We start from the raw sequence: 12421 nt of genomic DNA, 5'->3' as shown, positions 1-12421 counted from the left end.
AGAAAAAACCATTATATAGAGAAACCCCACCGACTTTATTTTCTCCTCATAAAACCTCAAATTCACCATTTCACCCAGCACTTCTCCAGTAGAGCTCACTTCAGATTCAAAGAAAAGGTATAGACTTGTAGTTAGGAAAGTTCTTTTAAGTTCTTTTACAAGGAAAAAACTAAATAAGTTAAGATTTATTAACTTCTTCACATCAATATTTTCACATTATCTAACGCTTACTAATGCTTTTCTTTTTTTTTATTTTTTTTATTTTACATGTGTCTAAGTGTTGAAGGAAAATGTGATCCTCCTAATATAATTTCACCACCACTAATTAAATAACGGGATTTTATTATTTTAGGTTCGACCCATTCGAGACGCAAGTCTCTTAATTACAATCCCTTGCTTCAAGGGAACACCCTTTGATTCCATCATAAAGAAACAGAACGTGTGTGTTTGATTTTGCAATTGCTCTCAAGTCCAACCTCAGGATGCCTACGTATCTCTTGCGGGAATCAAGCCACTCGTAGTTCAAAGAATCGCAATGAATAAATGACTCATTGCGAGGGAAATTTGATTTGAATTGTATTGAGAAGTGTTTGAGTGAATTTAGCTGAATAAACCAGGGATTCGATATGGAATTGCATTTGGGATGGTTGCATCTAGATTGAATCTCTAGATTGCCTACGTACCCTTTCAAAGGGATCAAACCAACGTAGTTCGGAATTTGGAAATTAACGGGTAAGTGTGGCCCACTAATTGAGAATTTCTGTTTGAGAGACTTGGATTTAATCTCATTAGAGTTTTCATGGGTAGATGACCCATGGAAAATTGGATGGTTTTGTACCACTTTCGTTGTTGTCAATGTCCAAGAAAAATAATGAGTAATTTTAATTATCCCATTAATTTTTCCTAAACATTGACAATTGCGTTTGGGGATTTTCATAGGTAGATGACCTATGAGAAAAATTGGAAATTAATGGATAAGTGTGGCCCACTAATTAAGAATTTGTATTTGAGAGATTTAGAATTAATCTCAATGAAATTTGCATGGGTAGATGACCCATGGAAAATATTGGAAATTAATGGGTAAGTGTAGCCCACTAATTGAGAACTTGAATTTGAGAGATTTGAATTTAATCTCATTGAAATTTGCATGGGTAGATGACCCATGAAAAATTGCATGGTTTTGTACCCCTTTTCTGGTTGTCAATGTCCAAGAAAAATAATGAGTAATTTTGATTATCCCATTAATTTTCCCAAAAAAATTGACAATTGCACTTGGGAAAGTGTTTTGGCCAAATCTGGTTAAGATAAACCAGAGATTTATACTTGATTGCGGTTGCGTCTATTGGGATGTTAGACTGCCTACGTACCCTTGACGGGATCAAACCGACGTAGTTCCAAATTTTAGAAATTAATGGGTAAGTGTGGCCCACTAATTGCGAATTTGTGTCTTTGAGACAATTTGGAGATTTTCATAGGTAGATGACCTATGGGAAAAATTAGAAATTAATGGGTAAGTGTGGCCCACTAATTAAGAATTTGTGTTTGAGATATTTGAATTTAATCTCATTTGGAATTTGCATGGGTAGATGACCCATGGGGAAAATTGGATGGTTTTATACCATTTTTCTTTTTGTCAATGTCCAAGAAAAATAATGAGTAATTTTGATGAACCCACTAATTCTCTACAATTGACATTTGCATTTGTATCCATGCATGATGAGATTAATGGGCTATTGTGGTTGATAAGCCCGTTAATCCATATTGATGCTCCTTTCGTATCTTTTGAGAGTGAGCTCAATGCTTGTAGCACGACCAATCATTTATTTGGAATGGAGTCATGGACACAGTATGGTTGAGTCGCTTGGCACTCCTTTTTGAACAGCTTCTTTACCACAGTGGTTGATTCCCACATTTCTTGTTGAGATTTTGTGGGCATGTTTGGTAGCCATCTTGCATTTGAGAATTGAGGCAGATAGACCCGAATGACGTAAGCATTTTATTGAGCCTTCTTGACCGTCAATTGATTTAGTTCTCGTGAACCTTTGCTGACACTTTTGTGCTTTTACTTGCATAGCTTGGTACTGCAAGTAGTGGACTCACGTCTTCGTCCCTTGGAATACAAAGGAGTACAAGTGCCTGGACACTTTGTTTTCATTTGTTGCAGTCACCAAAAGTGATGTGAGGGACTTGAAAGACTTCATGAGTCTTGGTCCAAGTAGGACTTGCACAATGACAGATGAGGATAAAACTTGGAGCAAATCATTGGTCCTTTTTAAGTGGACTTGTAAGCAAAGCGTGAGGCACTTCTGTTTTGCCTTGAAATTTTATGCTTTCTTCGTCACTGACTAGTTATTGTTTCCCCGGTTATCAAATTTAGCTCCCATGCCGCTTGAGTCATTTTGTTTGGCTAAGTGCCAACTTTTTGGATTGCCGGAGAAAGTGAGAGAGTAGCCATGACTTGTGCCTGACTAAATTCCTTCATTTTCCCATAACAAAATAATGTGGTCTCTCTCTTGAAATAAAAGAATGGCAGATATTTTTTCATATGAGAACACAGAGCGTGATGAGAGGCTCTAAACAATGCCATGTTACCCTTTTGGTAGAGGAAGACAAATGTGCTAATAACTTGTCATTACCCATAGGCCCACCAACAAAATTGGTAATGTATGGCTTGGCTTCATATCACAATGCACAATAAGTATTGCATTACGTTCAGCCTCTGTAAAATATTCAGAGAATTTTGAGAGTACAACCGCTTATCAAGGCTCCCATTTGGCATCTCCTCGAGCTTCTATTTTCTTCTGTTTACATTCAGCAAAACATAGTAAACCAAGGGCCTTGCTTTGCTCAAGTTGGTCCCTTCACAGCTTGGTGCCATTAACAAGTGTCTTTTTATTTTATCAAGACACCCAAGGATAAAAATCCTTATCCCAGTGAAGCATGGATAAGTCATATTATTCCTTGTTGGACTTGAAGACAAGAAGCACAAGAAGAACCTTTTCCGAATAGGATTAGTCCACAAGGATTTCTTTTAAAAAGGTATATGTGCACCACAACTTGAGAGCACCAGCAATTAAAATGATAGCGCTTGATATTTTGTTGTTGTTCTAAACCAGTTCGTACAGGCTGCCTGTTGCATCATCAAAAGAAGAAACAGATTGTTTCTTCCCCTCCTGAGGTTTCACGTGGTAACCCCCTGCCTTCCTTTAGTTCTTTATTCATTTATTTTTTTCATTGAACTAACATAGCTTTTGCATAGGCAGCAAAAGCAACAGCAACAAAAGACATTCTTGTCAATTGGGTGACTTTAGGATTTTCCTTTGCAAGTGACGTGGAGCCAAAAGAACCAAAGCCCCTTGTTGTCTTTTGCTGTAACATCCCAAGGTTAATAACCAAAGAGATAATTGGCAGGAAGTGGAGTTCCACTTTGTTTCTCCTTGCTCATCGCCAGCTACATACAAAGAGCACAAAAGAAACCTCTTGCTTAGCACATGGTGAGTTCATAACCACTAGTTTTCTCTATGCTTTAACTGTTGTTTTATCTTCAGCAGAGCTTGGGTCGGTGGGTCGGTGCTTTCTCATAGCAAAAACCCTTCTTCCTCTTTTTCTTAATCTTTGATTCTTTCAGTTTGATTTATTTTTTTGTTGTTTGTCCATCTCATGATGAACATCATTGAACGAGCTTTGGCTTTTGTGGCGCCACAATAAGGGAAACCTAGAGAACTCTAGGATTTCCTCTACGCCCTTTTCAAGAGAGTTGTGCACCAGTTCTGATTTTTTTTGGTGATTTGCCCAACATGACAATCAGCCCACACGAATTGATGTTGAATTGGAGGTTGGACACATCCTCAAAAGCACTTGATCAGAGCTGCCTGTTGGAATGATGATTGAAATCATCATAGAAGACAATCCTTCATGTTGATCGTGGGCTGGATGTCTGAAGACATCGCTGGAGTTATTTGAGCTGAGCCAAGCCTTGGAGAGAGTCTTAACTTTGTTTATGATGATTGAAATCATCATAGCCAAGAATCTCTGTGGACCTTTTTATGATGATAGAAATCATCATTGCCAGGAACCCTTGAGTTGAATGGAACCTGAAATCTTGAGCAAAAAAAATCAGAAAATTGTGCCATGGAACTAATCTTTTTACCTTGAAATGGCTCTTTCCTTTCTCAAGTCTGCTTGCTAATTTTTCCTTCCTGCGGCTGTTCTCCTTTCTCCTCCTTTTCTTTCCTGCAGCTATTCTCCTCTCTCTGCGTTTTTTTTTTGTCCTCCTCTGTTCTCTTCCTTTTTTTTGTCAAACTTGTGTCATGCCTCTTATAGAGGCTATCTTATGATGAGTTTGAATTCAAGCTGATGACCACTTCTCAACCGAGATACTTATCTCTTGGTGTTTCAAAACCACTGAAATACATCTATTTTATTTTTAAATATTTTTCTTGATAAGATTGCAGGGACAAAACAAATTCAATTCTAACCCAAGTCAAACTCTTAGCTAATTGCTTTTGTGAAAATTTTCCGTTCAACACTAAGTAATGTTACAACTAAAAAGAAACCTTACAAAAGTCTCACTGTCAAGACTCCAGAAAAAAAAAATTGTCAGATTACGACAATATCCCAATCATCGCTCTTAGGAAGAAAACAACTCAAGCCAACTCCAAAGCCACCTATGCTGCCCCCAAAATAGAGTTTGTATTCTTTCATTTACAATTCATTAATCTCACTGAGATTCACAATACAAGTCATTGCATACATTAAACATCCAATCACTCTAGAATATTCCAATTGATCTATTGCTCTTCCATTGTTAGGATATAACTTGATATGTGGGTCATAAGGTGTTAAAACCAGAGTACAATCAAAATTATAAAATTTTCTAAGTATCTTCTCAATATAATGTGATTGAGTCAATATCAATCCATCATTATATCTTTTGATTCTCATACCAAGTATAACATCAACTTCACCTATGTCATTCATATCAAAACTTGATGATAAGATTTTCTTTGCTGTGTTTATAACTTCTAAATCAGTTCCAAAGATTAATATATCATCTACATATAAGCAAATGATAACTCTCTTTTCATTTTGAAACTTGCTAAACACATTTGTCTGAATCATGTATCCTAAATCCATTGGATACAATCACCTTATCAAACTTTTCATGCCACTGTTTTGGTGCTTTTTTAAAATCATATAATGATTTAATTAAATTGCACACTTTATGCTCTTGTCTGGGCATGACAAAACCTTCTGGTTGATGCATATAGATCTCTTCATCTAATTCACCATTTAAGAATGTTGTCTTAACATCCATTTAGTGAATTCAAACTTGTAGATAGATGCTAAGGCTATGAGAACTCTTATGGTTGTTGTCCTAGCAACTGGAGCATATTTATTAAAGTTTTTTATGCTTTCCTTTTGTGTAAAGCCTTTGGCAATCAACCTTTCTTTAAACTTGTCAATAGTTCCATCTGCTTTCATCTTCTTTTTGAAGATCCACTTACACCCTATTGGTTTAGAATAGAGGGGGTAAGTCAACTAATTTCCAGGTTTTATTGCCCATGATTGAGTCCATCTCATCATTGATTGCTTCTTTCCAAAAAGCTGCATATTGTGATTTCATTGTTTCCTCAAATGTAAGAGGATTCGACTGTGTACTTGATGTAATCGTAATTATCTTACTATGTGAGTCTCTTGTACCTTCAACTAGATACATAATGAAATCCGGTCCAAAAGATTTTTCAATTCTTTTTCTTTTGTTCTTTCTAGTCTCACTAGGTTCGTCATCATTATTAAATGCATTAGACAGATTTTGTTCTTGGTTCTCAACCCTTGGTGGAACCTTCACCAATTCCTTAGTGTCTCTATGTATAGATTGAAATCTACCCTTACAAAATTCAGCATCTGTAGATTTGATAACGGTGTTAACACTTACTGAATCATTTGGTTCTATGACAAGAAAGTTAAGCAAATAATCCATGTGGATACAATGAAGCCTAGCTTTAAAACTATATGTTGACAATGTTTTGCACAACCACAGACAACCCCAAACACACTCAAGAATGTGACAAAGATACTCAAGAATATCTAGAAGTTATTTCTGCATATTACAGTCTCTAGAAGGTTTTAATTTGTGAAATATGATGGAGGAGAGTAATTCAAACACTTAGGCACCAAGAGACACATCTAAACACCTAAAAGGTACTTCAAAATCGCACCCCAAACACGTGATGACCGGTCGTTTTATACAAAGATGAAGTATGTAGCTTCTTGCCAACGACCGGTCGCTTTTTACAATAACTTTATATTATGAAAATCTTCAACAAGTTATCGAACCATTCTTTTATTAATGTTATGAATTTAATTAAATCTTGTTTTGTTTTAGTTTATGAGTGATTTGAGTTGATTTATTTACTAATTTAGGATTAAAAGATTTATGGTATGTTTTAGTACTCTAATTTTTTGTTAAATATTTGAATTTGAAGTTCCAATTTCGTTTAGGGTGTCTTAAGAAGAAATTGGAAACAATGGTTACTTGAGGCCTCCTTAGAGATCTTGTACCCATCATCTAGAAGAGAAAAATCTCTTAAATATTTATATCAGAACATAGAGATCCACAAACCTTGCTCATGTTGACAAATTCTCCAAGTTGCTTTGGCAAGCATGGCTTGGTTCATCTACATGGTTTTCTTAATTCCTAGCCCCTTTTAGTTTGGGGTCTATACACCTAGCCCTAACTTGTGAGCTGAATCTTCTTGGCTCCTTCAACATGTCCCCAAAGAAAGTCTTTGTTGAGCTTATATAAAGAAATTTGGCCATAAAAGGACCATTTGCTAATTTTAATAATTTAGGTTAGGACCTTAGGGTTGTTTGGTATCCTACTCAAAAAAATGAACTCAAAAATCCTGAATTTTTTTTATTTATAAAAAACATGAATGTTTAAATATTGATTTTATAATATAAAAACTTGTTTTGTATTGAATTTTAAACTATTTTTAAGATCTGAAAAAAAATTAAAATTAAAATGAGAAAATCAGAAACCCTAATTCCCAAATTGAAATTAACAAAAGAAAAGGGGAGAGAGAGAGAGAGAGAGACATGAAATGGAGGAGAGAGGAGAGAGAGAGACATGAAATGGAGGAGAGAGGAGAGAGAGAGAAAAATATATATAAAACCTCACTTTTTTGTTTGTAATAATTGAGATTTTTTGAGTTTTTTTTGAGTTTGGGTTTTTTAAAAATTGGCCTAACAAACGGTTTTATTGGGCTTTGGACTTAAAATTTGTTTTTTAGTTTATAAAATTGGAATCAAGTAGGATACCAAACGACTCTTAATTTTCTAGAAGGGTAAAGTATCTTGCAGGGGTTCACCAAAAAAAAAAGTATATAGCGGGGCAAATCGCAAGTTACCTACAAATTTAGGGGCTGGAATTGGTAATTACCTTCCTTTTCTGTTTTGGTCCGTGGGCTGTTGTTGAGATTTAACCCAAGAGGGTGAAATCCGACCCGACTCGGATCCGTCTTCTTGCAGATCTCCAAAAACTCATTTCCAGTTCCCAATTAGCAATTGGTGCAACAACAAAATAAGAAATCTCAAGGCTGAAGCGTAATGTAGTATCTAATCTGTGAGATTCCTAAAGGTTTTCTTTTGGGGTTGAAAATGAACAATTTCAGCGCTGAAGATCTGTCAACCATCGGAGGAATCGCAACGGTGTCGCTTCTGCATTCCTTCATACCCACGCATTGGCTCCCCTTCTCCATCGTAGGCCGAGCCCAGAAATGGACTCTCTCCCGCACACTCTTCGTCAGTATGTTTCCTCTTGATCCTCCATTTTTCATTTTCTAGGGTTGTTTGGTCACTCACAGAGTCATAGTCATTGCTCATGAAGGTGAAGGTGAAGGTGAAGGTGAAATTGAAAGTGAAAATGTGCTTTCCTGTGATGTTAATGGTGTAAACTAGTTTAGAAGAATTCTGGATCTGCCATGATTTTTTTTTCTCTGCTTTTAAGTTTTAAGCATTTCACTTTTTTGAGTTTAAGAGTTGGAGGAAAATTAGCGGATTAGATAGATGATTTTTCAAGTTTAGGTAAAAGCTGTAAAGGACCTTTAGGGAACCCTTGTTTAAATTTGTTGCTTTCCAGTCATAACCCAGTTCTCTTTGATGCTGCACAATTCAACTGTAGGATAATTTGGCATTGCATTAGAGAGAGCTAAGCAAGCTTAATCTGCTTAGATTAGATAGATACCAGGCAATCTGGACGAATGGTCCAAAATCAAAATTCAATTTGGCGTTGCTTGGGACATTCTCTAGTCCATTTTACTTTCCAAATTACCCTCATTACAAGGTTTCCTAAGTAAGTTTGCAGCTGCCTTGCCTTGTCTAGTGGGAAAAAAGGTGTTATATGTGGTCTTTGGTTCTCATAGTAAGAATTTTGGGAGTGTATAGTTTACAAAGTTGGAGAATTTTTCATATTAGACTGGGTGATGCCATCTGTCTGACTCGTACACTTTAAACCCTACGTGAGATCCCCAAGGGACTTTAGTTTTCATCCTTCTTCTTCTTCCTCCCTCCCCTCCTCTCTGTCTCTGTCCTTGTCTGTCTGTCTGTCTGTCTGTCTGTCTGTCTCTCTTTCTGTATCACCATTACTATTTTACAACATTTTTTTTGTTTGATTCCAAGCATTATTGCATCCAAAAAAACTGAGTCATTTTAGCGCATGCACTTTAGAACCTGTACTCTTTTCCAATCATGCTAACTCCCAACAACAATTTTCTTAACTATTCATAAGCCGTAATTCCTTTACATAACAAATTGCAGGACACATTTACATGTTTTAAAATTCTCTCTCTCTCTCTCTCTCTCTCTCTCTCTCTCTCTCATATGCTTATTTAAATTTATTGTTTTTCAAAAGTTAGTTTTAGGAGATGGATGTGCTTAAAATTTAGCATTGTCTATCCCATCAAAGAAATCAAAATAAGGATTGCCAAGAACATTTTATTTATTTTTTATTATTTTTTATAATAAGAAACACACACGCACACACACACATATATATTTATTGATGTCAACGGAATAGCAATATTGCAAGATAACAAGCAATCCAACCATGAAGGTACAAGAAAGACCCCTCTTACCAAACTGGCAGTACAATTATTAGTCTATAGATAACAACACTGACCAATTAAAATTTCATAATTGCCTTGAGATATCGCAGCCTCCCAGTCCACATTAAAAAGAACTTAGTTCTTTTGCAAAGTATTTGGGTATCTAAATGAGGATGTATGCTGAAAAACTCTTGTACTATGAAAGATCTTGAAGAAACAATAAAAATTCCATACTATAGTACAAGCTGTTACACTTTGTTCGTTGTAGTGCATTGGTTATATGCCTGCCTCAATACACTTCATGACCCTTGAAAACATGTAGAAAAGTTTCTGTTGAGTTTGACTAATATTTATTGACTTAAAAACTTTACCTATTTGAGCTAAACAATTCCTGTAGACATGGCTTAAAAGTTGACTCAGGTGCCTTTACTTTTCTAAAGGTGCGGTTTGATGAATCTATTATTAAATCGCAGTACCATTCTTTAGTGCAATGCTGAAGGCTTTGGTTTCTTTTCAAGAAAAAGGCTTTGGTTGTCAAGAACACCTTGTAAGGGCCACCTAGGAAGGATTACAATCAAATTTTCTTTCCTGAGGACACTTTGTGGTGTCCTTTTCATTAATACTTCAGCAGATCTAGACTTGACCAGTGCTTTCCTTTTCTGTCCCGAAACATATTAACTTATTTTTTTCTAAACAAAAAATTCTAACACTATAGTGAAGCTGGTTGGTTGATTTTGGGTTACCTGACTGTGTTTTAGAGTAAATGGGAATGCATGAATCCTTGATCTGGAAGATGCCCCATATATTTAAGCCAAGCTATATCTCTGTAAAAGGTTTTCTTTTCTTTTGTTCTGAGTTCACTGATACAAGATTATAGATTCTGAAAAAAATGCATAAAAATTCAGTGTTTAAATGTTATTGTGACAGTGCTTTCAGGACTCATGTTCACTCTGGTATTTTCTTGTGCAGCTGCATTTGGAGCAGTCTTGCATGTAATATCCACTTCAATACTCGGTATAACAGCAGTCACCATGGCAAATACCATAGCCGGCGAGGAAACAGTACATAAACTTGCTTCACTTCTGCTCGTAGTTCTTGGTGGCGGTTACATTTTGTTGTTCTTAACTGGAAAAGGCGGTCACAGTCATTCACACAACCAACCCATGGAAAAGATGGCTGTTGCAGGACTTGTACTCGTTCCTGCATTGTCTCCTTGTGCAACCACACTTCCGGTATTTCTTGCTGTTGGGAATTCATCTTCCATGATGGTGCTTGCTATCATAGTGCTGCTATTCAGGTATCAATATTTTAGGATCAAGTTTTGTATTTCTTGTTTGTCTCTTGATTACCTAATTATGACTTGGGTGCCGGAACTTTCATGAGCAAGTGCGAGAACTTAATTAGTAATTTTTTTGGTTAGTAAATTGGCACAAAAAGTTTTGAAGAGAAGTGGCTTTTTGCACCCACGTTTCACTGAGGGAAGAATAGATAACCAACGCAAAGTTAAATGTGCACATTCCCCTTCTTCTCAAATAAATAATGGCTTCAATCAATATTATTCAGTTATGTTTTCATTTGTATTTGGGAACATTTCAGTCAATATGCACTGATGTTTCTATCAACCTTGATTTGGAAATCTTTATTGACCCCCTGGAGCTTTTCCAATGTGAACTTAAACATTTTTCAGCCATCAGCAGCACGACCCTGATATAATTCCTTCCAAACTTCCTTTTTTTCTTTGGATATTTCATTTTCTCAGTTTGTCTCAGAAATCTTTGTGTTGAGCAGACCTTGTGTAGTGTTTGCCTAAGTGGCTTTTGTGGTTTACCAGACAGTTTAGATTTCTGAACATCCAGAATTGACTTTCTATTTTTTTTTTTTTTTGAATAGAAACATTGTATTGATAATCAAGAGGAAAAATCCTTGATCAAACAAGAAGACCAAAAAAAGAGTCTGACCTACTAAGATTGAAAAACAAACTGTATAAAAAACACGAAAAACACAAAAACTTCAGTATAATCATCTTAAGACTGCCATCATGTCTCTCATGATGGTAGAGTAGTGATAGTCCTTGAACTGCCCCGAAACCGAAGCCCAAAGGGATGCCCAAAATTTAATTCTGTCCCATAATTCCTCAACCCTAACTCCTATATGACCCTGAAAAATTCTTTGATTTCGCTCCATCCAGATATTCCAGAAAATAGCATGAACTAGACAATCACGAAGGATTCCAGCTCTCTTCCCCTTCCCTGAAATCCTCAGATTGATACTAAGGAGCTCAAAACACCCTTTAGGAATCACCCACTCCACTCCGAGAGCACCCAACATCCTCCACCATAATTTTAGGGAATACGAACAATGAATGAACAAGTGATCAATGTTTTCTGCATTCTCTTTGCAATGAATTGACTTTCTATTACTTGGTTGCTGCTAGGTTAACGGTTTTCTGGTCAGCCTAGCATTTAATTTAATTGGGCATTGAAATCATTGAATTACTGAAATGATGTTCTGATTAATTGCCTGTATGTGGTCTAATTTATAATGATTTGGAAACTCCTTCCGCTAACATAAAGGTCCTTGCTTCATGGTATTGAATTACAGCACCATAACCGTGATGACTTCACTGGTTGCACTGTCATTCTATGGTGCCAGTCAGCTCAAGTTTCACTGGGTGGAGCGGTACGACAAACTTCTTGTTGGGTCGGTGCTTTGTTTGGTAGGAATGTTGACACTTGTTTTTCATGATCATGATGGAGAGGGAGGTACCACTGGGGAGCATTTGCATAGGAAAATCATTGCCCTCTGAAGATTTATGTCATCTTTCAAAGTGTATTTTGTGCCTTCAGCGATAAGAGAATGTTGCTCCCGTTTGTATCAACCAGTGTATGCAGCTCTTCCTTTGATGTGCTATTAACGGAGTGTTGTAATGTTTGGTTCAATTGGTTCATTCTGATGTTGTTATATATGACAGTTCTTCTGTCTGTGGTTTTGAGTAAATTGTTTTTGTACGTGCATTAAGCTTGTTGATCCATTACATAATTGTAACTATTTTTTTTTACTTTGTTGCTTTTTTCTAATCAAATAGCTTGCAGAATTGGTTTAGCCTCCCTTGTCCGTTTGATCCCTCGCTCTCATACAAAAACTCCACTTAAAAAGACACAATACTCTCAAAATTAAAACTCACATAAACCTAAAAGTAAAAAAAAATATTAAAACTTCGCAGGCAATCATCTCTTAACAGACTTGTCAAGTATATTATGCAACAAATAACATGTTGTAATTAATTCAAATCTTCTTTTCGAGTATGATACAAA

At 36.2% G+C, this 12421-nt stretch overlaps 1 protein-coding gene across 1 annotated transcript; it reads left to right on the top strand.

Annotated features, from left to right (window-relative positions):
* On the top strand, window positions 7417-12209 carry LOC18774239. Its single transcript, XM_007205781.2, has 3 exons — window positions 7417-7810; window positions 10077-10404; window positions 11709-12209. The coding sequence occupies exons 1-3, from the start codon at window positions 7663-7665 to the stop codon at window positions 11911-11913; spliced, it is 681 nt and encodes a 226-aa protein (XP_007205843.1). The 5' UTR covers window positions 7417-7662; the 3' UTR covers window positions 11914-12209.

This window comes from Prunus persica, chromosome G6 (assembly GCF_000346465.2).
Source record: "Prunus persica cultivar Lovell chromosome G6, Prunus_persica_NCBIv2, whole genome shotgun sequence".
Lineage (NCBI taxonomy): Eukaryota > Viridiplantae > Streptophyta > Magnoliopsida > Rosales > Rosaceae > Prunus > Prunus persica.
Note: the sequence above shows the minus strand (reverse complement) of the source record. Positions and strands in the feature narration are given on the sequence as shown.

Coding starts and splice junctions, on each gene's coding strand:
- LOC18774239 (XM_007205781.2), top strand. CDS start 7,663: ATGAACAATTTCAGCGCTGAAGATCTGTCAACCATCGGAGGAATCGCA. Junction 7,811..10,076: donor CTCCCGCACACTCTTCGTCA/GTATGTTTCCTC, acceptor TTTCTTGTGCAG/CTGCATTTGGAGCAGTCTTG. Junction 10,405..11,708: donor ATCATAGTGCTGCTATTCAG/GTATCAATATTT, acceptor ATTGAATTACAG/CACCATAACCGTGATGACTT.